Below are 26,156 nucleotides of genomic sequence, written 5' to 3' on the forward strand. Positions count from 1 at the left end.
GCAACTTGGTGAGCCCTCATCTCTACAATAAATCAAAAAATTAGCCGGGTGTGGTAGCACGCGCCTGTAGTTCCAGCTACTGGGAACGCTGAGACGGAAAGATCGCCGGAGCCCAGCTCCCGGCCACTGCACTCCAGTCTGGGCGACAGAGTGAGACTCCAACTCAAAAAAAAAAATAAAAGTAAAAATAAACTACAGATGCAAGGATGGGCATGGTAGCTCATACCTGTAATCTCAGTACTTTGGGAGGCTGACGCAGGAGGATTGCTTGAGCCCAGGAGTCTGAGACCAGCCTGGGCAACGTAGCCAGACTCCATCTCTACAAAAAAATTGAAAAAATTAGCTGAGTGTGGTGGCATTTACTTATAGTTCCAGCTACTCGTGAGGCTGAGGCAGAAAGATGAGTCATGATCATGCCACCACACTCCAGCCTGGGGGACAGAGTAAGACCCCGCTCAAAAAAATAAATAGGCCAGCTCGGTGGCTCAGCCTATAATCCCAGCACTTTGGGAGGCCAAAGTGAATGGATTGCCTGAGCCCAAGGGTTCAAGACCAACCCAGGCAACTTAGTAAGACCGCATCTCTAAAATAAACAAACAAACAACAGATCCAAAATTGACATCATCCAAGACCCAAAGCCCTTCCCTCTGATTTTTCTCTTGATATATTCTACAAATCTGTGCAAATATAAACAAAAGCAATCTACCCATTAAGGAGGGTTTTGGGATCCCCTATCCAAAAAAATGCACTCATGTAATACATTTGCAAATCAGTACTAATGAATAGAGGGAGAGAAGGAAGGAGGGAAGAAGGAAGGGAAGTCACAGACATCACATTCTGAGAAGTATGTGCATTTCTGTCCTATATGTAATCAACAACAGCCCCAGGGGAAGTCCCTGAGAGAAGCGGAAGTCACACTCTACAGTGGAACTAACTTGGCCAAACCTGTGATACTCCTGTGGCATTCTTATTCATTCAGGACCACCTTCTCTCTGGACAGACTACTCGCCAGTAAGAATAGGTTTCCTATGCTAAGAAAAACACTCCAAAAATCCCGGGAGTCTGAGGAAAAGGGAAAAATCAAACAAAGCAACAAGATAAATGAGGTCTAATCTTAATACTATTCCAGCAGCCGCAGTGCCTCCCCTGGGACAGCCTGGGGAGACAGGACAGGAGGGGCAGACGCAAGCTGCTCTCAAGTGACTGCAGCAAAGCAGAGGCCCCAACAGCAGATGAAATGTTTCCATTTTCTTTCTGGCAAGCGGAAGCAAGCGGCTTACATCCAGGCAACAACTGTATTTTCCTATCACCAAGTCAAGGTCACTGTTTCATGCCCGCAGCAGTTGTCCACTCAGGGCCTGAAGGCTACATGGCTGATGAGACATAGCAGGGGGCCCCTCGAGGAGGTGGCCCAAAGCTGCTGGGCAGCCAGCTCCAGAGGAATTAAAGAAATTTCTAGACCTACAGACAATCCAGTCCTACATGAACAACAACCCTTAAGTCTTCCTCGAGAGACTCAACCTCTAGACCTGTGCTATTCAATGTGGGGGCCATAGCCACTTTCAGCCATGGAGCACTTAGGTGACTGGTCAGGACTGAGATGTGTCGAAAAGATACACCAGATTTCAAAGACCTGATGCCAGAAAATAAGTGTAAAAGATCGCATTGATAATTTCTTTACACTGATGACATGTAAACATGATAACATTTTGGATATGTGGAACTAAGATATTAAAATTAATTTCAGCCGGGCTCAGTGGCTCAGCCTGTAATCCCGTGCTTTGGGAGGCTGAGGTGAGTGGATTGCCTGAGCCTGCGGGTTCGAGACCCGCCTGGGCAACTTGGAGAGACCTCATCTCTACAATAAATAAATGAAAAAAATCAGCCGGGCGTGGTAGCGCATGCCTGTAATTCTAGCTACTTGGAAGGCTGAGGTGGAAGGATCGCCGGAGCCCAGCAGGTCGAGGCTGTGGTGGCCGGGAGCGGTCACTGCACTCCAGTCTGGGTGACAGAGTGAGACTCCAACTCAAAAAATAATAATAATAATTTCACCTGGGCTTTTGTTCTTATTTTTCACTTCCTTTTAAAGTGGTTCCAATTATATTTTTATTGGACAGTCCTGATCTAATACCTGCCTCCTCTGCCTACTTTGGCAATTGTCTTAGGCCACTCTCATTTGCCCTGCCTGGCTGGCCCAGAGCCTTCTGTGTAACTTGACTGCACCCAGCTCATTCCCAGCTCAAAGTTTTCCACGTGCTATTCTCTTGACCTGGAATGCATTTCTCCTACTTCCCTGGTCAATTCCTTTTCTTCCTTTAAGTGCCCAGGTGTAACTTCCTCCAGGAAGTCTTTTTTCTCACACACACACACACACACACACACACACACACACACACACACACACATCACAGCCAGGATAGATTGCGTCCCCATGATACATTTCCAGAGCATCATGTACTTTTCTCCATCACATCTGTCACAACTGGAATTGTTCACACCATCTGTCAGGTCAATGTCTGTTTTTCCCTCTAGATCCTAAATTCCAGGAGGAGAGCAATACTGTCTACCTTGTTCATCACCAGCACCTAGCTTGGAGTTCAAAGATGCTCATGGTATGAATGCTGCTGAGTACACATCAGGCTCTTTCCCTGCTCCAGGCACCTCACAATCCTAAGAAAATGCCTTGGAGAGAAGAAGGAAATTTTCTCTCACACAAAACCCTGATTCAACATTGAGAAAATCTTAAGTCTAAGAAGAAACAAAAAGGGCAACCCCCTCAGGTTCCCTCCCACTGTGGGAGCTTTTCTGTCCTCTCAATAAATCCTACTTTCTCAAATAAAAAAGAAGAAGGAAAGAAAGGAAGAAAGGAAGGAAGGAAGGAAGGAAGGGAAGAAAAGAAAAGAAAAGAAAAGAAAAGAAAAGAAAAGAAAAGAAAAGAAAAGAAAGTATATGCTAGGCACAGTGGCTCATGCCTGTAATCCCAGCACTTTGGGAGGCTGAGGCAGGAGGACTGCTTGAGCTCAGGAGTTTGAGACCAGTCTGGGCAATAAAGCAAGACCTTGTCTCTTAAAAAAAAAAAAAAAAATCCAAAAAAACAGCCAGGTGTGGTGGCACACACCTGTAGTTCCAGCTACTCGGGAGACTGACACAGGAGGATTGCTTGAGCCCAGGAGTTGGAGGCTGCGGTGAGCCGTGATTGGGTCACTGCACTCCAGCCTGGGCAACGGAAAAGACTCAGCTTGGCTCAGAAAAGAAGGAGAAATGTCTTGGCTACCTACCATAGACCAAAAGGCAAATAGTTCCAATATACCTGTAGAAAAGGAAAAAGATGACCCAATTCGGTAGGCATTCAGTATTTTTGTTTTGTTTGTTTTTGGTTTTGTTTTTGAGACAAGGTCTCATTGTGTCGCCCAGGCTAAAGTACAGTGGAGCAATCCTGGCTTACCATAGCCAAGACCTCCTGGGCTCAAGCAATCCTTCTACCTCGGCCTCCAGACTCAGCCTCCTGGGAAGCTGGGACTCCAAGTGCATGCCACCACATCCAGCTACTGTTTATATTTTTTGTAGAGACAAGATCTTGCTGTTGCCCAGGCTAGTCTCAAACTTCTGGACTCAAGCAATTCTCCAACTTCAGCCTCCCAGAGTGCTGAGATAACAGACATCCCCTTTGCTCAAATATGTGTTACCATGAGGTTGACCAACTTCCAAAGCCGACACCCTCACAGAACACTCTGGAGGCAGCAGCCTCATCTAGGGAAAGGGATTTCTAATAGAAAGCTTTTCTTTCTTCAAGCGAGGCCTCACAAGGCAGCCTCTTAGCCAGTGACACAGAGAAAGCAGGTTTGTTTGAACATTCGTCGCAGGGCCTGCGTGTTTACTTTTTGAGACTCCTGGCTAAAAGGACCTTTTCTTTCAAATAGCTCTGGGCTGATACTGAAGCCACCAAACAGGACCCAGCTGTGACTCTGAGAACTGGGGCTGTGGGGCCATGGAAGGGGGTTACTTTTGGCTTCTTTGGGAATTCCTTGAGGTTCTGGCTTGGGCATATCTGCCTGAGGTGCAGGATGATAGAAAGCAACACATAGAGAGCTTTCAGAGACTATTAGAGACGGTTTTACATCCCAAAGCCTGGCATCTGGTGCCAATCAAGAAAACAGTAGTCGCTGATGTAACTGCAACCAGATCAGGGAAAACAAAGGCTTGCATTTGGAGGCTGGAACCAGATTCAGTCACAGCCTTCCCCAAGTGGGCCTCCCACACTACACAGGTCCCACTTTCTGACTCGGAGGTGAGCCAGACACTGGCCACAAAGATCTAAGTCACAAGAAAAGACATTCATCCTCACTGATCAGGGGAGAAAGCCCATCTTACAGCATGACTCCTGTGTGTGTGCGCGCGTGCGTGCGTGTGTGTGTGTGTGTGTGTGTGTGTGTGATCAGTGTTCTTATGATGAAGGCACAGGACAGGGTGGGCATGGCACACAAGTAAACAAAACCACAAAATGCCACCCCTTATGGAGCTTCCTTTCTAGTTGTGGAGGGCAATAAATAGAAAAAAACAAATATAACATACAGTATAATATGGGGATAACTGCTACAAGAAAATAAAGCAGAGAAAGGAACTAGGGAGTGTGGGGGAGGGGTAGCTGCAATTAAGAGAGTTTTGTTGAGACCCTAATATACCAGACAGTAGGTATGATTCCATTTCTCTGAAATGTTCAGAAAAGGCAAATCTTCAGAAACAGAGAGTAGATGAGCAGTTGCCAGTGGGCTGGGCGTGGGAATGGAAATTAACTGTAAATAGGCACAAGGAATCTTACTGGGGTGATGGAAAAGTTAATGGTGATGGTTGTTAAACTTGGTAATTTTTTTAAAACACTGAATTGTGTACTCTTTTAAAGGGCAGTATGATCAAGGAAGACCTCACTGGGATGACATCTAGGTAGACTATCAGGGGGCTAAGGAGTCAGCCATGGGGATACATAAGCAAGAGTGTTTCAAAAAGAACTTAAGGTCAGTGAAAGGCCCTGAAGCAGGAGAGCAGCACTAGGCTGGAGAAATATAAAGGGGGCCTGTGGACAAGAAGGAATCTAGAGAGAGGAGGAGAATGGTTAAGATGACATACCAGGGGTAACGGGAAGATCGGGAAAGACCTTGTAGACCCGAAGGGAAAGACTTTAGTTTTTAATGAGTGAGATGGGAAACCACTGGAGGAGCACTAGAGTCTGACTTACAGTTTGAGTTATTTTTGTGACTGGATTCAAAAAAATACTGGAAGGAGGCAAGGCAGATGCAGAGAGACCCATGAAGAGGCCTTTGCAGTAACAGTTGAGAAGTGATGGTACTTGGACCTGGGTGACAGCAGCAGCCACTATGAGAAATGGTCAGGTCTCTGATTATATCTGAAGGTAATGCAGAAAGGAGTTGCTGATAGACGGGAAGGTGGTTTTGAGAGGTGGGAGGCCAAGGCAAGAGGATCACTGGAGTCCAGGAGTTCGAGACAAGCCTAGGCAACATGGAAGACCTCATCTCTACAAAAAATAAAAAAAATTAGCTGGGTGTCGTGCTATGCATTTGTAGTCCCAGCAACTCAGGAGCCTGAGGCAGGAAGACCACTTGAGCCCAGGAGGTTGAGGCTGCACTGAACTGTGATTGTGCCACTGTACTCCAGCCTGGGCTACAGAGTAAGACTTCAACTCCAAAAAAAAAAGGTAGAAATAACCAATAATAAAAGTCTGGTTAAACTGTAGGTGCATTCATATAAAACAAAAACAAAAATAAAACACCCATCACTCTAGCCATTAAAACTGACCTAGTTTCATTGATATGAAAAAAAAACTTGATGACAAAAAAAGTCACAAAGCACTATGTATAATGCATCCCCACTTTGGGGGAAAAAAAAAAAAAGCATACATGCAAAAATGATTATATGCCCAGAAATGATTATACAACAAAATAATAATTGGGTTAGGTCTGAAAAATAGAATTACAAGTGATTTTAACCTTCTCCTTCATTGAAAGGCATTACATACAGAGGTTATGGCAGAGGTTCTGGGACTAAAAGAACTGAGTTAAATCCTAACCCTGGCAACCTCTACTGTATAACCCTGGGCAAGTTATATAAGCTCAACCTCCACTTCCTCAACAAAGGGGACGGTAATACACTCTACCTCATAGGTATGGAGGAGGATTAAATGAGCTCATGCATATGTATATACATGTGCATGCACATATAATATATATAGAGAGAGAGAGAAAATGAGAATTCAGGACAATGCCCGATACACACTAAGCACTCAGAATATTTTTGTCTTTTTAAAAAACAATATGCACAAAATGGTAATAATCAGAAAAACACTAATAATATTTTTAAGTTTAGGAGCATGGTCTACAGCCATACCACCCTGAACATGCCCGATCTCTTCTGATCTTTGTTTTAGCTTACCCAAGACTGAATTAGCAATTATTTTTAATTGTGGTAAAATACAAAAGACATAAAATTTTACACTGCTTTTATCATCAGAAAAAAAGATTAACTTTCAATGTGGGGAGCAAGAGGAAAGCTCTCAGAATCTAGCACTACGGCACGTACTCCCTAAGACTGAAATAACTAGATCTAAGTGGTTACCAAGTTCATAAAAATAACTACCTGGCTGTGCAGGCCTGGGTTAGCCATTTCTACCATGAGACCAGTTCAAGGCATTGGAGTTTGTAGCTATTCCTATATAACATTTCGCTACCAGCTCACAGGAATATCACATACTGGCTTTCACATTTGCCCTTGCCTGCCTCCTCAGCTGAAGAATGGTGAACAATTTTTCAAACTTAAATCCAAAATTGTTAACTGAAGAGCAATTTTTTCCCTCTGTCCCAAGTTTCAGGGTTCAGTAGTTTTATTTACCGTTTAGTTGAAAAGCTGGAAAAACAGAGCTGTGTTTACTTTACAATAAATGAGGGCACTGTCTGTCAGGTACAGCCCTTGAGACTCACCCCCACCCACCAGGACGCTGCATCCTCATGAGGCACGAGGGAGGAAGCTCACCGCTGGTGACTGCCTACCTGTTCTTAGAATGTAAAGAACTATAATAATCCTCCATGTAAAAGATTTCTAAATAAACAGGGAGCTGTTTCCTTTTCCTTCTTCTTTCTCTCTCTCTCTCTTTTTTAATCTGGGAGACATACATGGGGAAAGAAAAGACATAAACATTAGGAAATGGGAAGCATGAGTAAAGAGCTTTCGGAAGACCACGTCATGTTCCACAGTGGCATGGACACAGCAATTCTCAACTCACCTTCTGTGAATTAGATGTGGGGAAATGAGTGCATGCATGGATGATGCTGAGAGCCGGGGTTCTCATATGCAATGGAGGAAGGGGAGAAAGAACCCCGTGCGGCTGAATTGGAATTGGAGATTTCAGTACTAACTCTCATGGTGTTTAATAGAGAGCCCAGGCATAGTAGCTACTAGGGAAGCTGAGACGGGAGGCTGAGGCAGAAGGCTCATCGCTCACTTGAGCCCAGAAGTTCGAGGCAGGAGAGTGCTATGATCACCCCTGAAAATAGCCACTGCACTCCAGTCTGGGCAACAAAGTGAGACCCTGCATCTTTAAAAAGACAGAGATTTGAGTAAGATGTTCAACAATGGGGAAAAGATAAAAATAAAATAAAGAGATATTTACATGTCTGTGTGTATATATGATGTGTGTGTGTATGTGTGTGCGCACAGGCATGTGTTTAAAGTCAGTCAAGAAAAATGAAGGCTGAAGAACCAAGAAAGTTTTGAAGACAAAGAAGAATGAGAGGAGATATGTCCAACCCAATATAGACACTCTTCCAATAAAAACAGTGAGAATCTGTAAACATCCAATAGGAAAAAATACAACTAGATCCCTATCCCATGCCATATACCAAAATAAACTCCAGATTGATTCAAGGGTTAAATGTTTAAAAATGAAATAACAGACCAGGTGCAGTGGCTCACACCTGTAATCCCAGCACTTTGGGAGGCTGAGATAGGAGGATTGCTCGAGCCCAGGAGTTTGAGACCAGACAGCTTGAGCCCAGGGTTTGAGACCAGCCAAAGCAACATAGCAAGACACCACCATCTCTACAAAAACTTGTCAGATGCCTTTCTTACGCCAACAATAACGGTTTCCATTATTTTGTTTTTATTTATTATTTGTTAAATCTGAGTCTCAGTCTGTCGCCCAGGCTGGAGTGCAGTGGTACCATCGCAGAGGGGTCACTGCAGTGTCAAACTCCTGGGCTCAGGCAATCCTCCAACCTCAGCCTTTGGAGTAGCTAGGACTACAGGCATGCACCACCACGCTTGGCTAATTTTTTTTTTTATTATTTTTTGCAGAGACAAGATCTCACTATGTTGCCCAGGTTGGTCCCGAACTCCTGGGGTCAAGCAATTCTCTAACCTCAGCCTCCCAAAGTGCTGGGATTACAGGTGTGAGCCACCATGCCCAGCCTTCTTTTCTGATTTTAAATGCCACCTTTACCAGAGAGTAAATTCTATCTATACTGGATTATGTTGAGACAAAAACATATAATGGGGATATGTCAAAAGTGTACAGGAGCAAGCTCAAAGAGGCACCCACTGGCTAATCCAGGGACAACTTAAACATCAAATTAGTGGCAGAAATAAACTATAACCCACTGAATGAAATAAGAATCCTTAGGTGGAGACTGATAATACATACCAATATGCATACAGGAAAAGGGAAAGCTCTTCCTAGCAGTTCTATGCCAACTAATACATATAGAAGAAATGACAAAATTAGAAAAAAAATATACGGCCATCACCATAAAATCATTGTTGCAATAATTTTGCAAAAACTAGTAGGTGAAGGTAGGATAAGGAATAAATATTTACATGGTCTCAAAAATCCCCATAGGTTACTTTTATTTTATTTATTTGTTTGTTTATTTATTTATTTATGAATTAGAGTCTCACTCTGTCACCCAGGCTGGAGTGTAGTGGCATGCTCATAGCCACCGCAGTCTCTACCTGCTGGGTTTAGGCGATCTTTCTGCCTTCGCCTTCCAAGTAGCTGTTAACTACAGACGCACACCACCACGTCCGGCTAATTTTTTTTGTGATTTATTGTAGAGACAAGGTCTCATCAAGTTGCCCAGGCTGGTCTCAAACCACTGGGCTCAAGCAATCCTCTCATCTCAGCCTCCCAAGGTGGTGAGATTACAAGTTGAGCCACCGCAACCAGTCCATAAAGTTACTTTTAAATAGGAAAGGGAAAACAGAAACTTTGCAGTGGAAAAACCTGGCAGACAGTATTTTAACCAAATAATCAAAATTAATGTCTTAAGAATAAAACAAGGGCACGGTGGCTCATGCCTGTAGTTCTAGCATTTTGGGAGGCCCAGACAAGAGGATTGCTTGAGCCCAGGAATTCAAGAACAGCCTAGGCAACATAGCAACATGTCTCCACAAAAAATTTAAAAATTAGCTAAATGTGGTGGCATATACCTATAGCTTCAGCTACATGGGAGGCTAAGGTGGAAGGACTGCCTGAGCCCAAAAGGTCAAAGCTTCGGTGCGCCATGATTGTGCCACTGCACTCCAGCCTAGGTAACAAATGGCACGTGGATTCAAATATATATATTCAGAGTTGGATGAAGGGCACTGGAAAGTCTTTATTCTGTTCTTGTAACTTTTCTCTGAACTTGAAACTATTTTAAAATAAAGACGCTTGGTGGGGAAGAGATCTACTCCAAGTCACATTCCCAACCTTGAAAGTGAGAGACTATGGTAATGCCAAGGTTTGTAGTGGAGGTGGAGTGAGCTGTGGATTGGTTTTGAGGTGAGCTCCAAGAGAAAATTGAGGCTTGGACACTCCTGGTTTAGAGGGAAATTAAGATCACCCTATGGGTGAGGACAGATGAAACATGCTGAGAACCCTCGAAGTTGAGTGGTGATGGGGGTTATATCTGAAAATTCCCCTAGTAAAAAGGTTTTAAAATCAAGAAGCAACCTCAAAACTTGGCTTCGACAACAAAGAGACTAGAACTATCCTTAAGAGCCAAACCAGCCTTTTTGGTCAAGTCTTCTTTGCAGCCATAGCCAGGTCAACGTCCCTGCAGAAAGTCAGCCAAGGCTGGCCATATGCAACTGCAGGACTTGAGGAAAACTCTCCATCATAGCATCCCTCTGCCAAAGAAAGATATAAAATAGCCAATTGAGTTTCCCAGTCAACTTCCAAGTCTACCCAGGGGAAACGGAAATGAATGAAAGTAGGAATTATATCTGCGGAAGAGAAGCACACCAGGTAGGGTCCCTTCCCAGAAAAAGAGGCTGCAGGAAGACCACGCCACAGTAAGAGGAGTTACCTAACATACTGTGACCCACCTGCCTTACCAACATAACTGCATTCACACTTAGACACCACTCTGGAAACATTTCTAGCCCAGCTACTGCTCACCAAGAGCAGGGGCCAGGACCATGAAGTTGAAATATCCACGTTAAGACAGCTTCCCTACTCCACCACCACAAATACTTTTGCATTTGTCCAATCCTAGAATTCTCTCCCAGAACAAGCCTAGCACAGACTCCCTTTCTGGAAAGAAAGTCCCACATCAGGAAACAGGGTCCCTGTAGTCCACCTCTGAGATTCAAGCCTCCCAATCTGTGGAAAGAAAAGTATCACAGGAGACAATAACTACACCTTACATAACTCTTACATGTGCCAGGTACTGTTTGAGCTCATTTAATCTCAAAACAACATTTTACAGATAAGGAAACAGAAGCATTAAATGACCATTCAATGTTACAAAGCTGGAGGAATCAGGATTCAAATCCAGGTGGCACTCCAGAGTCTACATGTTCTTAACCACTTCTCTATATGACCAATTTGAAATGATCAGAAATAGCCTTGGTCTAAATACAAGGCTTTATAAAACATGGTCAAAGTGTTATGCACACAGGCTATGCCACTGTTCTCCTAGAAGATGTGTTTTTCTACAAAAAAGCAGCCCACTGCCCAACTGCACATTTTCCGTCAGATTCTAATCTGATGTGTCTACCGCCCATCCCAGCTGCATGAGCAATGTGCTATGGCTGGTGCCAGCAACAGCATAGCTGCAACCAATATCACAAGCAATAGCTGCAACCAATATCACAAGCAAAACAACCACTGAAAAACACAGAAAACATTCACCTAAAAAACTAACTCTGGGCTCAAAGAGAAAGTCACAATAGTAATTATAAACGAGCAGAACATTGTAAAATGTATGGGACGGCAAATTGGTACAACACTAGAAAACTGCTGGTATCTACTAAAGCTAAACACACATCCACCCTATGAACCACAGCCCCTAGATATGTATATACCCAATAGAAATGCATGCATATGTCCCTCAAAATACATGTCATAAGAATGTGCCAAGGGTGGTAGCTCATGTCTGTAATCCCTGCACTTTGGGAGGCAGAATTGAGAGGATTGCCTGAGTCCACAGGTTCAAGACCAGCCTGGGCAACTTGGTGAGACCTCATCACTACAATAAATCACAAAATTATCCAGATGTGGTGGCGTGCACCTGTAGTTCCAACTACTTGGAAGGCTGAGGCAGAAGGATCACCTGAGCCCAGCAGGTCGAGGTTACGGTGGCCGTGAGTGTGCCACTGCACTCCAGCCTGGGTGACAGAGTGAGACTCCGACTCAAAGTCTCAAATAAATAAATAAATAAACAAATGTGTACACTTTACGATGAAAGAAAAATGTTTGAATACCCAGGGAAAAATTCAAAAACAAGTTCAAAGCAATAATGTTTTCTTATTAAACAAGAAAAAAATACACTAAGCTTTCAACTTGAAAGGCTATAAATGCCTGACTGAGTAAATAAGTAAAAAAATAAATAAAACAGATCTAAGGCAAATAGGAGAAAAACAGAAATTAATGGTAGAAAATATGGTATAATCAACAAATCTAAGAAGTTATTCTATGACAAGTAAATGAAAATCCAAAAGTTAAAAACAAAAATGTATAAGCTAGTCAAGAAAAAAATTGGAGAAACATACAAATACCAAAAAGATAAACTGAGAAAAATTGTAAGCATTTTAAAAAGTGAGAATGTCACTTAAAATCCTTATTCTAGTAAATTTGAAAATCTCATGAAATGATTTGCTCAGAAAAAAAAATGAATTAACCAAATTGACTCAAGATGAATCAGAAATGCTAAACAAACCAGTCATTATGGAGGAAACAAACTGAAAAAGTCATCAAACGATTATTTCACAGAAAGATGCCAGACCCAGTTGGTTTTATGGGTGAGCTTTTTTCTGCACTCATGGAACAGATAAATCCCATGTCCTAGAGAGTCTGATCCCAAAGCTGGAAAGCACTTCAACTTACTTTAGAAAATTAGCTTGGCCTTGATTCCAGAGCTGACAAAAATAGAGCAAAACTAGAGACAAATCTCACTAATGAATCTAGATAGAAAACTTCCATATAAGATACAAACAAACAATTCTAACAACATTTCCAAGAAAGAATCTATATTGAGCAATTCGATATCTGCCAGAAAGTCTAACATTGCTACTATCCGGAAATTAATATAATAAATTGAAGAAGAAAAATCATATAATCATTACAATGGCTGCTTAACAGATATTTGACAAAAAGTCAATACCCTTTCTGATTTTTTTTTAAACCAGCAACAATTAATAAAGCAAAAAGACAGGTAACACCTAACCTTATACCCAGAAGTGAGTTACTAGAGGCATTGCTTCATCACAAAGTTTTATACAAAGCAACTAACAAAAAAAAAAGTATAATTATTCTTAAGGTGAGCAAAATTATCAGTGTTAAGACTCATATAAATGTCTACTAAGAGAACTCTAAAGAAACTACAGAAAACCTGTACTAAAGAATTCAGTAAACCAACCGGGCTCGGTGGCTCAGCCTGTAATCCCGCGGGTTCGAGATCCGCCTGGGCAACTTGGCAAGACCTTATCTCTACAATAAATCAAAACTCAGGCCGGGCTCAGTGGCTCAGCCTGTAATCCCGCGCCTCTGGGAGGCTGAGGTGAGTGGATTGCCTGAGCCCGCAGGTTCGAGACCCGTCTGGGCAGCAAGACCTCATCTCTACAATAAATCAAAAAATCAGCCGGGCGTGGTAGCGCATGCCTGTAATTCCCGCTACTTGGAAGGCTGAGGCGGAAGGATCGCCGGAGCCCAGCAGGTCGAGGCTGCAGTGGCCAGGAGCGGCCACTGCACTCCAGTCTGGGAGACAGAGTGAGACTTCAACCCAAAAAAAAGAATTCGGTAAACCAACAGATTACAGAAGAAAAGATCCCACAGAAACTGCCAGGCACGATGGCTCACGCCTGTAACCCAAGCACCTTGGGAGGCAAAGGCAAGAGGACTGCCTGAGTCCTCAGGCTCGAGACCAGCCTAGGCAACTTGGCAAGACCTCGTCTCTACAATAAATTAAAAAATTAGTTGGGCATGGTGGTGCGAACCTGTGGTTCCAGTTACCTGGAAGGCTGAGGCGGAAGGATCACCTGAGCCCAGCAGGTCAAGGCTATACTGGCCGTGAGGGTGCCACTGTACTCCAGCCCAGGCAACAGAATGAGACTCCTACTCAAAGAAAATGCAGAAATAGACATCTTTCAACAATACTGTTTGAAGGCAGAATAGGAAAAGATACCACTGAAAATCATATCAAAACTTTGAAAACATTTTAAAATAGAATCTATCTAAAGATGACTTTAGAATTATCTGAATGAATTTAGAGACAGTTATGATCCCCCAGTGTTGGAGATGGAAAGAAAAGAAAAGAAAAGAAAAGAAAAGAAATGGCAGTTCGTGCTCTTGGGTAGGGAGACTCAGTATGGAAACTCTCCATTAAATGAACTTTACACATGACAGGATTCAAGAAAATCTCAAGAGACTTGAGGTGGGGAAGACAGCAGAGAGAGTATGAAGAGAGGAGAACATGACAAAATAATGCAAAGTCCATTTGATGATATTATATATGCAAAGAAAAGAGGCAAAAAGATTTTGAAAAAAAGAGAAACTTGTGAAAAGGTCAACAAAAAAATGGATAGAATGGAAAGTCCAAACAGACCCAGGTATACATATGCTTTTAATATATGCTGAAGGTAGCAACTCAAGACATTGGGGAAATAGATGGCTTATTCAATAAGCAGTGCTAAAGTAATCAGTAAAATACCAGGGAAGAAAATAAATTAGATCCCTACTGTATACAAAGATAAATTTATTTGGATGAACAATTAAATGATAAAAAAGAAAATCACAAAAAAACTAGGAAAAAACAGAGGTGACTATTTGCCTGATCTCAGAATGGAGAATGCCCTTCCAAGCATAATGAAAATGCTAGAAACATAAAGGGTGATAGATTAGACTATAAAAAGTTTAAAACATCTGGGACTTGGCATGGTGACTCATGCCTGCAATCCCAGTACTTTGGGAGGCCAAGGTGGGAGGATCGCTTGAGCCCAGGAGTTCGAGACCAGCCTAGGCAACACAGCAAGACTCCACTCTACAAAAAAAAAATTAAAAAATTAGCTGGGCATGGTGGCACATCCTGTAGTCCCAGCTACTTAGGAGGCTGAGGCAGAAGGACGGCTTGAGCCCAGGAGATCAAGGTTACAATGAGCTATCATCATGCCACTGCATGCCTGGGTAACAGAGAGAGACTCCCAACTCAAAGAAATAAAAATTAAGTTTAAAATATCTGTTTGAAAAAAGAAAAAAAACCCTTCAAAGTTAAAATGCAAATGAGAAACTACAAAAACATTTACAAAATATAAGACAAAGAAGACATATAAATAGCGCTTTCAAAACCAAAACAGAGCCGGGCTCAGTGGCTCAGCCTGTAATCCCGTGCCTTGGGAGGTTGAGATGAGTGGATTGCCTGAGCCCGCGGTTTCGAGACCCATCTGGGCAACATGGTGAGATCTTATCTCTACAATAAATCAAAAAATTAGCTGGGTGTGATAGCGCGCACCTGTAGTTCCAGCTACTTGGAAGGTTGAGGCGGAAGGATCGCCGGAGCCCAGCAGGTCGAGGTGGCCGGGAACAGCCACTGCACTGCAGTCTGGGCGACAGAGTGAGACTCCAACTCAAAAAAAGAAAACAAAACAGAAAAATACCCACTATAATATAAAAATGAGCAAGAGAGCTGGGCTCGGTGGCTCAGCCTGTAATCCCACGCCTTGGGAGGCTGAGGTGAGTGAATTGCCTGAGCCCGCGGGTTCGAGACCCGCCTGGGCAACTTGGCGAGACTTCATCTCTACAATAAATCAAAAAAAATTAGCTGGGCATAGTAGTGCGCGCCTGTAGTTCCAGCTACTTGGAAGGCTGAGGCGGAAGGATCGCCAGAGCCCAGCTGGTCAAGGCTGCGGTGGCCAGGAGCGGCCACTGCACTCCAGTCTGGGCGACAGAGTGAGAATCCAACTCAAAAAAAAAAAAAAAAAAACGAGCAAGGGATATTAATAGGGCAATAAACACATTTTAAAATCATTCAGTATACTTCACCAAATCACAGCTTTAAAAAGCGGGATATCAGCCTAGGCAATATAGCAAGACCTTTTCCCTCCAAAAAGTAAAAAAAATTAGCCAGGCATAGTGTCATGTACCTACAGTCCCAGCTACTCAGGAGACTGAGAAAGAAGGATCTCCTGGGTCCAGGAGGTCAGGGCTGTGGTGAGCCATAATCATGCCACTGCATTCTAGCCTGGGCAGCAGAGTGAGACACCGACTCAAAAACAAAACAAAACAAAATGAGGTGGAAATGTGGGAAGTCTCAGAGACATAACAACCAAATGCAAGGTGTGGAGCTTTCCAAATCCAAGTTCAGGCAAACCAGCTGTAAAATGACATGTTTGAGACAGTGAAACTGACTATGAACTAGGTATTCGATATAAGAAGAAATTCATGCCAATATTTATAAATGTGATAACAGCATAGTAATTGTGTAAGAAAATATCCTGGATATTTTATGCAAATATTCCAAAGTTTTAAAAAAGCAAAATAACTTAAAATGAGATAAAATAAAGAAAATGTCCTATTTTAATAAGATGCATGCTGAAGAATCTAGGATAAAATGTCAGGACATCTACAATTTACTTCAAAATACTTCAGCCAAAAGAAATTTTTAAAAAATAAATAAAATACTTCAGCCATATAGAGAAGCCAGAAGTATGGAACAAAATTTTTAAAATTAAAAATACTTCAACAAAAAAAAAAAAAGCAGTGAAGCAAATTGGCATAAAGTTAATAATTATCAAGTAGGCGGGGAAAAAAAGAATTCTTTACAAATAATATCCAATATATGCCAAGGCACAACATAACCCAGCAATTTCAGTCACTATTTGCTGATGAGAGGGCAAATTGGTACAGGTTCTGTAATGTCCCATTTATTTAAAAGTCTGGGGACCAGAAATGTTTCTGAGTTCAGATTTTTAAATATTTGTATATAAATAATTAGTTACCTTGGGAGTAATTTAGTTACACAAAATTCATTTATGTTTCATGTACACCTTATACACATAGCTTGAAGGTAATCTTATATAATATTTTTAATAATTTTGTCCATGAAACAAAGTTTGTGCACATTGAGCCATCAGAAAGCAAAGGTGTCAGGTGTGGAATTTTCCACTTGTAGCATAATATCAGTGCTTAACAAGCTTCAGATTTTGGATTTTCGGACTAGGAAAGCTCAACCTATAGAACTTTCTGAAGGGTAATCTGGCAACATGTGTCAAAACCCATGAAAAATGTTTAAACCTGGCAAGGCTGTGTGCAAAAATGTATCCCAAGTAAATTTTCAGCGATGAGCACAAACGTCTATAAACTTGTAAGTCTATCATAGCATTATTTATGACTTTAAAATTCTAAAAGCTTTATTGTTACATTTTATGGCACAAGAGCTATAAAAAAACAGTATAGTAGTTCCTCAAAAAATTAAAAAGAGAAACCAGGCACAGTGCTGCAAGCCTATAGTACCAGCTGCTTAGGAAGCTGAGGCAAAAGGATTGCTTGAGCCCGGGAGTGTGAGCCTACAGTGTGCTACGATTGCGTGCGCCTGAGAATAGCCACTACACTTCATCTTGGGCAAGACAGCAAGACCCTACCTTTAAATAAATAAATAAAAACAGAATTACCATACTATCCAACGATCCCACTTTTGGGTATATACCCAAAAGAACTAAAAGAAGGGACTCGAAGAGTTATCTGTATACTCATGTCCATAGCAGCATTATTCCCAATGGTCAAATGGTAGAAACAACCCAAGTGTCAGTATATATGGGGTATTCATACAGTGGAATATCAGTCAACCTTAAAAAGTAAGGAAACTGGCCGTCGGGTGGTCGATGGACACAGGCCACTTCCAGCGTAGCCAAGGCGGCTAACGCTACTACCAACCCGTCGCAGCTGCTGCCGCTAGAGCTTATAGACAAATGTATGGGATCAAGAATTCACATCGTGATAAAGAGTGATAAGGAAATTGTTGGTACTCTTCTAGGATTTGATGACTTTGTCAATATGGTACTGGAAGATGTCACTGAGTTTGAAATCACACCCGAAGGAAGAAGGATTACTAAATTAGATCAGATTTTGCTGAATGGAAATAATATAACAATGCTGATTCCTGGAGAAGAAGGACCTGAAGTGTGAATAGGTTTCCCTGACTTATGCTAGAGTCTGTTTCGTCTTATAATGGCAGCGTCATGGAAGGTTTTTGTTTGTTTGTTTTACCTTTTTAATATTTTGATCCTATAAAGCTAAATTTCCCATTAAAGGGAAATGCTTTGAAAATATATACCCATTTTTGTAAATTAATCATGATTATCTTGGAAAAAGAAGAAGAATTCTTCTTTGAAGACTAAAATAAAGATGTTTTTGGTTAAAAAAAAAAAAAGTAAGGAAATTCTGACACATTACAACATGAATATGCCTTGAGGACATAATGCTGAGTGAAATAAGCTTGTCACAAAAAGACAAATCCTGTATGATTTCACTTAAATAAAGCACCTGAGGTAGTCACATTCATAGAGACAGAAAGTATGGTTAAGACGATAATTTTTTTTCATGTCAGAGTCTCACTCTGTCGCCCAGGCTGGAGTACAGTGATACAATCACAGCTACCTCAGCCTTGACCTGCTGGGCTCAGGCACTCCTTCTGCCTCAGCTTTCCAAGTAGCTAGAAATACTGGCGCGCACCAACACGTCCAGCTAATTTTTGGATCTGGTGTAGAGACGAGATCTCATCAGTTTCCCCAGACTGGTCTCCAACCCCTGCGCTCAAGCAATACTCTTGCCTTGGCCTTCCAAAGTGCAGGAAATACAGGCATGAGCCACCATACCTGACTCTAAGATGATAAATTTGATGTTATGTGTATTTTATCACAACTAAAAATAAATAAAGATATATTGACACATTTTAAAGAGAAAGAAGCATGCTACAGAATAACATGTTCATATATGATCTTAATTTTATGTCATCATATTATAAATATCAATCTATGTCTATACACAGGAAGAAAAGCTTAAGAGTATACATCAAAATGTTAACAATAGCCTAGCACACTGGCACGTGCCTATAGTCCCAGCTACTTGGGAGGCTGAGGTGAGGAATTTGAGGTTCCAGAGATTCATAACTGCACTTGTGAATAGCCACTGTACTCCAGCCTGTACAACAGTGTGAGATCCTGACCTCATCTTTAAAATTAATTAAACAATTAATTAAAGTAAAAATGTAAACATTAACAATAATTATTAGGTGCTAATAATAATCAGCAATTAATAATTTTGTTTTCTTTGTTTTTGTGTGCTTTTCTATAATCTCCAACGTCCATGATGACTTTTTTTTTTTTTGAGTCAGTCTCACTCTGTTACCCAGGCTGGAGTGCAGTGGCATGATCACAGCTACTGCAGCCTCAACCTGCTGGGCTCAGGTGAACCTTCTGCCTCAGCTTTCCACATGGCTGGAACTACAAGCAAGCGCCATCATGCCTGGTTTTTTTATTTTTTTATTTATTGTAGAGATGAGGTCTTGCCATGTTGTCCAGGCTGGTCTCAGATTCCTGGGCTCAGCCTCCCAAAGTGTGAGATGACAAGCATGAGCCATCATACCCAGTCTACAATGACTTTGAGTAATCAAAAGCAAAAGTATATTGACTGGATGAATGAAGAAGGTAAAATTTAAAAAAAAAAATCATGCTAGTTGTTGCATCCTAATGTGAGAATCTCCACAAGTATATTTTCAGATAACATCATAAATATAATTCTCCTTGATAATCAAATTAAATAAAGGAAATTGATTTGGGGTTTGGGTTTGGGAAAATAAAGACCAACTCAGAAGACAAAGCACCAGGGAGTTCCCTGCAGAATTAAAATAGAGGCATATCTCTGATTTTAAACAGTGCTTCAGTCCAGAGTGGGTTGGGCACATCTCTGTGTGCCTAGTAGAAAGGAAATGACCAGAGGAGGCTCACACACCTCGCAAGTGGCCCATTGCATGGAAGGACAGGCTCAGAAGGAAAAGACTCTTACATCAATGTGGCATTCTCCGTGACACTCCCTGCCCCCACATCTGTCTTAAGCTAAATCCACTTTCAGAAAATATTTTCTAGACGGCAGACATCAAGAGAAAAAGGAGGCTTTCTTTCTGTGCCATTCATCCGCCACATATGGTACTGCTCTGAATAGAGGCTTTATGAGGGAGGGTCCAAATACCACAGCCACGAGTTATGCCACTGACCACAAACAGCAATAAATAGATGTGAGGGTTTATATGTCCAGGCAGTAGAGGCACCCTGGGTGATTACGACCCAGCTTCCATCGCATTCCAACATCCAGCAAATGTTTACTGAGCGCCTAGTAAGCACAGGGCACTATGAAACACAATCCCTAAAAGTCTCACACACACACACACACACACACACACACACAGCTCCTTTGTTCTGTTCTAGGGCTCAGATGAGAAAAGCAATGGTTTAGGTTGAAGGCATTTAACAGTTTAATTCAATATATCACACATCTCCTGCATTGGGAGGAGGCACAGAGGCACAGGAAAGTTTCCAGTCCAAGAAAGGGTCAAGGGGACACAGCAGTGTGTCCCACTACTAGAGGCCCTGGACATCGCGGGCTGAACTCCGCAGTGGAGGCAGAGAGAAGATCTCAGCCTTCCTAAGACTGCATGGACAGCTTCCGAAAGGAACAGGGCCACCGTAGCCCCGGTCCTAGAGGAAACTGCTTCACAGGTTTATGTGCCAAGTCCTCCCACCTCTCCTCCACCGATGAATCATCTAACCCTTCCCCCCACCATACGTACTTTTGCCCCCATTGTTCTTCAGGACGTTGGAGAGGTTGACAGAGGCGGTGCCTAGCAGTTCATTCCTCAAGGTATGGCAGCTCCAGACCTTCAAATCTAAATGACTCTGGGCCGTGACATTCCTAGAAAACAAATACTTGGTTCAGCAGATCAGCCATTCCAACAACTTAGAGGAACACAGTTCACCTAGACTACTGACATCTCGGGGAGGGGGTAACCCACATAACAGGAAGACGCCCACATAACCCTTCCCCCCACAAAGCTGACCCTGTAACCCTCTAGCTAATAATGAACACTGTGAGCTCAATGAGGTAGAAACACCTCAAGAAAGGTGTCTTGGGACCACGGGCAGAAGAAACTGAGGCTCCACAGGAAGCCCAGAGCCCCCATAACCCCCTTGGAGCCCCCCTCTGTCTCCCCATCTTATTGCATTCCAAAAGAAGGGGCTCTCTCTTACAGAATGATGATCTCATTCCAGAGAAGTTCAGAGCTCCCAATGCGCTTCCCGGTCTTCTTGGTCTCACTGGGGAGTCCATCCACCGCCACCTCCACGTAGGAGTTAATTCGAGGTTGACGATTATGCACCTTGGGCTTTGCTGACACCACTGGGCGAGAAAGAAAGAAAAAGTCATAGATGAGTCAGAGGGCTCCCAGATGCCCCCCTGTGGCAGATACTCTTGGGTTGCTTCTTTTTTAAAAAGCAACCCAAGAGTTTTGTCCTGATTCCAAAAACTTCCAAAGAAATTAGAGTATATTTTAAAATATGAAGTATAAGAAAAAAATCACCCCTAAACTGAAACCACTGGGATAATTACCATTAGTTATCATTCCCAACTTTTCACTGGCAAATCTTCTTGTAGATTTCATCTTTTATTTCCCCAACTCTTAAAAATTCTTGTACCTCCCAAAATTGATCTTATATGACTATATAAGCCCATAGGTGGGTATGTGGGTATGTTAAATATCTTTTCATTGTTGAATAGACTGCTTGTGATTTTTTGTTCTGGAAAAATTACCACAAATATATACATTTGTGTGCATTTCTGAGTACTCCTCCAAAGGATATGAACTTTTTTTTTTAATTAAGAAAAGTAGATAGCCGGGCTCGGTGGCTCAGCCTGTAATCCCGCGCCTTTGGGAGGCTGAGGTGAGTGAATTGCCTGAGCCCGCGGGTTTGAGACCCACCTGGGCAGGCGAGACCTCATCTCTACAATAAAATCAAAAAACTAGCCGGGCGTGGTAGCGCATGCCTGTAATTCCGGCTACTTGGAAGGCTGAGGCGGAAGGATCGCCGGAGCCCAGCAGGTCGAGGCTGCGGTGGTGGCCACTGCACTCCAGTCTGGGCGACAAAGTGAGACTCCAACTCAAAAAGAAAAAAGAAAAGTAGATTTATTAAAGGAGAGATAAGTTGTTAAGGGCACAATGGGCAGGACAGAAGAGAAAGTGTCTGCCATTTGCCAGGATAAGAATATTTTTAAAATTCTTATAACTGCTTAATCCCTGGGCCGGGCACGGTGACTCAAGCCAGTAATCCCAGCACTTTGAGAGGCCAAGGCAAGAGAATTTCCTGAGCTCAGGGGTTCGAGACCAGCCTGGGCAACTTGGCGAGACCTCATTTCTATAGTAAATTAAAAAATTAGCTGGGCGTGGTAGCACGCCCCTGTAGTTCCAGCTACTTGAAAGGCTGAGGAGGAAGGATCGCCTGGCCCAGCAGGTCAATGCTGTGGTGGCCATGATTGTGCCACTGCACTCCAACCTGGGCAATAGAATGAGACTCCAACTGAAAAAAAAAAAAAAAAACTGCTTGGCCAGACACAGTGGCCCAAGTCTATAATCCCAGCACTTTGGGAGGCCAAGGCAAGAGGACAGCCGGAGCCCATGGGTTAGAGACCAGCCTGGGCAACATGGTAAGACCTCGCATGTACAATAAATCAAAAAATTAGCTGGGTGTGATAGCACGCGCCTGTAGTTCCAGCTACTTGGAAAACTGAAATGGAAGGATCGCCTGAGCCTGGCAGGTAGAGGCTGCGGTGGCCAGGAGCATGCCACTGCACTCCAGTCTGGGCGACAGAGTAAGACTCCAACTCAAAAAAAACAAAACAAAACTGCTTAATTCCTTTCCAAAAAAGGTAAACCCATGTAGATCCCATTGGTGCTACAGGAGTATATCCATTTCACCAAACACCACAGAGCACTGAGGACTAAGTTCTTTCACTTTCTGCAAATCATACAGGTAAAAATACATACCATACAAAGACAATGGCTAAGATGTGCTGAGTGCTGATTATGGACACTATGCCATGCACATATTATCTAACCCAGAACTCACAACAAGGCCATGAGTCAGGACTATATCATCACCTAGTTTTACCCAGGAGGAAAGAGGCCTGAGGAGGAAGGACGTTGCCCCAGGCTACATCATCAGGGAGCTCCAAGCCAGAATGTGCATGCCACACCATGCTACATGTCATGACAGGACCTAACTGATTTGTTCTATTGTCATTCTTCAACCACCAGTGAATCTTTTTTCCATGTGCTTGTTAGCCATCTGCACTTCGTCTTCTGATGAAGTATTTCATGGGCAGCATTTCTCATGTTCACTTGGCACCAGCAAGCTGAAGCCTCAAGGAACACACAGCTGAGCAGCTATTACCCCACAAGCTAGATAAGCACCCTCGTGGACATATAATACCAGCATGGAAACTCCAGGTCACTAGGATGAAGCACATTGGGACATCTTCCACCCTATGCTCCAAACCACAAGAGATGACTGATGTTCTTCGCCCATGATGGCAAGACTATCTAAGCCTGAGCGCCACTCTGTTGAGCATCAACAAACCTCTCCCTCCCAGACTCCTCTGAGAGGTGACAGTCCTATAATGGTCCACTTTTGGCAAAGGCCAGATCTACCTCTAGATTATTTTTAGCAATAACTGTCTTATCCAGTACCCACCCCCACCAAAAACAAAAACAAATACACAGTAGGAAGGCAAGAAGCAAAAAACAGTTGTGGTTAAGAGTCATCAGAAGCAATAAGAGATGGAGCTAAGAATAAAGGTTGGTGATGCTGAGGCCCTGCCTGGAGTAGTAAAATGTACGGAGCTAGCCAGGCTCGGTGGCTCAGCCTGTAATCCCACGCCTTTGAGAGGCTGAGGTGAGTGGATTGCCCGAGCCCGTGGGTTCGAGACCCACCCGGGCAACTTGGCGAGACCTCATCTCTACAATAAATCAAAAAATTAGTCGGGCATGGTAGCGCACACCTGTAGTTCCAGCTACTTGGAAGGCTGAGGCGGAAGGATCGCTGTAGCCCAGCAAGTCGAGGCTGCGGTGGCCGGAAGCGGCCACTGCATTCCAGTCTGGGCGACAGAGTGAGATTCCAACTCAAAAAAAAAAAAAAAAAAAGAGCTTTATACATGCACCAAGGTTAACTGACGCCACCTGGTGGTGAAAGGGTAGATCTGCATGCTGCATGCCTTTTACTTTGGGGGAAAAAAAGTGGACTCCAGATGGTCCCAATTTAGGATGGTTCGACTTTTCAACTTTAGGATGGTGCAAAAGTGATACGCATTCAGTGGAAACCATATTTTGAATTCTGAATTGTGATTTTTTTCCCGGGCTAGCCATATGCAGTACTGGGCGGCACCAGCAAGCCGCAGCTCATAGTTAGCCACATAGCCACAGGGGCAAACAACTGAAACGCTCCAGGGGACTGTGGCCCCATGACTTGGCCCAACTGTAGGCTAATATAAGTGTCCTGAGCACATTTAAAGTGGGCTAGGTTAAGCTATGATGTGCAGTAGGTTTTTACTCATTTTTACTTCTTCACTAAATCACTTTTCACTTGAAAATTAAATGCATTTTCAACTTAATGATTTATTTTTAGTAGGAGTCTCACTCTGTCACCCAGTCTGGTGACTGCTTACAGCCACAGCAGCCTCAACTTGCTGGACTCAGGAGATTCTTCTGCCTCAGCCTTCCAAGTAGCTGGAACTACAGGCACATGCTACCATGCCCGGCTGATTTTTTGATTTATTGTAGATTGTCACCCAGGTTGGTCTCAAACTCCTGACCTCAGGCAATCTTCTCGCCTGGGCCTCCCACAGTGTTGGGATTACAGGTTTGAGCCACCATGCCCGGCCTTAATGATATTTTCTTTTTTTTTTTTTGAGTTCGAGTCTCACTCTGTCACCCTGATTGGAATGCAGTGGCCACTTCCGGCCACTGCAGCCTTGACTTGCTGGGCTCCGGCGATCCTTCCATCTCAGCATTCCAAGTAGCCAGAACTACAGATGCACACTACCATGCCTGGCTAATTTTTTTGATTTATTGTAGAGATGCAGTCTCACCAAGTTGCCCAGGCAGGTCTCGAACCCACGGGCTCAGGCAATCCACTCACCTCGGCCTCCCAAAGCGCGGGATTACAGCCTGAGCCACCGAGCCCGGCCACATCTGTACTTTTAATTACAGCCCTACAGTTCTGAGTTAGACAATCTCTTTAAAATCAATGAGTTCAGCCAGATATGGTGGCTTATGTCTATAATCCCAGCACTTTGAAAGGCCAAAGCGGGAGGACTGCTTGTACCCAGGACCGGTACGAGACCAGCTTGGGCAACATAGTGAGACCTCATCCCTACAAAAAAACTAAAAACTAGCTGGGCATCGTGGTACACACCTGTAGTCCCTGCTACTCAGGAAGCTAAAGTAGGAGGACCCCTTCAGCCCAGGAGTACAAGGCTGTGGTGAGCCATGATCATGCCAGTGCACTCCAGTCTGGGAAACAGAGTAAGTGTCTTATTCAAAAAAAATCAACAAGTTCAAACCCTTTGTTTCATATTTGGACCAACTAAGAATCAGAGGTGAAATAACTTATTCAAAATCACTGAGCTGACTAGAGCTAAGTCTCCCAGTTCCCAGCCCATTTCAACTCTACCATGCTGTGTCCTTTTTGTTCTCTAGCTTTTTTCCCTCAGGAATTTTTTTTTTTTCTTCAGTTGGAGTATCACTCCGTTGCCCAGGCTGGATGCAGTGGCACATTCACGGCCACCCAGTGTCAACCTGCTGGGCTCCAGTGATCCTTCCACCTCAGCCTTCTAAGTAGCCAGAACTACAGGCACGCACTACCACGCCCGGCTGGTTTTTGATTTATTGTAGAGGCGATGTCTCGCCAAGCTGCCCGGATGGGTCTTGAACCTGTGGGCTCAGGCAATCCACTTACCTCGAACTCCCAAAGCGCTGGGATTACAGGCTGAGCGACCGAGCCTGGCCCTTTTTATGCTTTTTAAAACGTTGATATATTTTCAGACTTACATAAATTTGCAGGGCTGGGCGCGATAGCTAACACCTGTAATCCCAGCATTTTAAGAGGCCCAGGCAATAGCCAGGTGTGGTGGTACACACCTGTGGTTCCAGTTACTTGGAAGGCTTAGTGGAAGGATCACCTGAGCCCAGCAGGTTGAGGCTGCGGTGGCCAGGAGTATGCCACTGCACTTCTGGGCAACAGAGCGAGACTCCAACTCAAAAAAAAAAAAAAGAATAATACAAAGACTTCGTATGTTCACTCCACTCGGGTTACCCAATACTAACTTTGTACTGTATTTGTTTTATTATCTTCTTTCTCTCCCCTAACTCCCTCATACACATACATACTTTTCCCGAACCTTTGAGAGTAAGCTATTCACGTTGTGTCCCTTTACTCATAAATACATCATAAGTGCAGAATTGGATGCATTCTATAAAACAGCTGGTAGAAGTCTTTAAAAATCAGTATCTCTCTGGCAAAGAGAAAAAATAAAACCCGGCATGGTGGCTCACACCTATAATCCCAGTACTTTG

General features: G+C 43.2%; 1 protein-coding gene and 1 pseudogene across 4 annotated transcripts in view; one reads left to right on the plus strand and one right to left on the minus strand.

Moving 5' to 3' along the window:
- WWP2 (WW domain containing E3 ubiquitin protein ligase 2) overlaps nucleotides 1–26,156 on the minus strand; it is a 185,129-nt gene that overhangs the window by 121,187 nt on the left and 37,786 nt on the right. For all 3 annotated transcript variants that reach the window (XM_008070024.2, XM_008070023.2, XM_021718563.1), the window contains 2 exons: nucleotides 20,782–20,929; nucleotides 20,325–20,446 (listed from right to left, as the gene is read on the minus strand). In XM_008070024.2, coding sequence (XP_008068215.1) covers nucleotides 20,325–20,446; nucleotides 20,782–20,929 — 270 coding nt within the window. The remainder of the gene's footprint in view (nucleotides 1–20,324; nucleotides 20,447–20,781; nucleotides 20,930–26,156) is intronic.
- Nucleotides 17,365–17,909, plus strand: LOC103272554 (annotated as a pseudogene). Its single transcript, XR_002482653.1, has one exon. The product of XR_002482653.1 is annotated as a U6 snRNA-associated Sm-like protein LSm5 pseudogene (transcript).

This window comes from Carlito syrichta, unplaced genomic scaffold, assembly GCF_000164805.1.
Source record: "Carlito syrichta isolate Samal-C Ts95f unplaced genomic scaffold, Tarsius_syrichta-2.0.1 Scaffold312739, whole genome shotgun sequence".
NCBI lineage: Eukaryota > Metazoa > Chordata > Mammalia > Primates > Tarsiidae > Carlito > Carlito syrichta.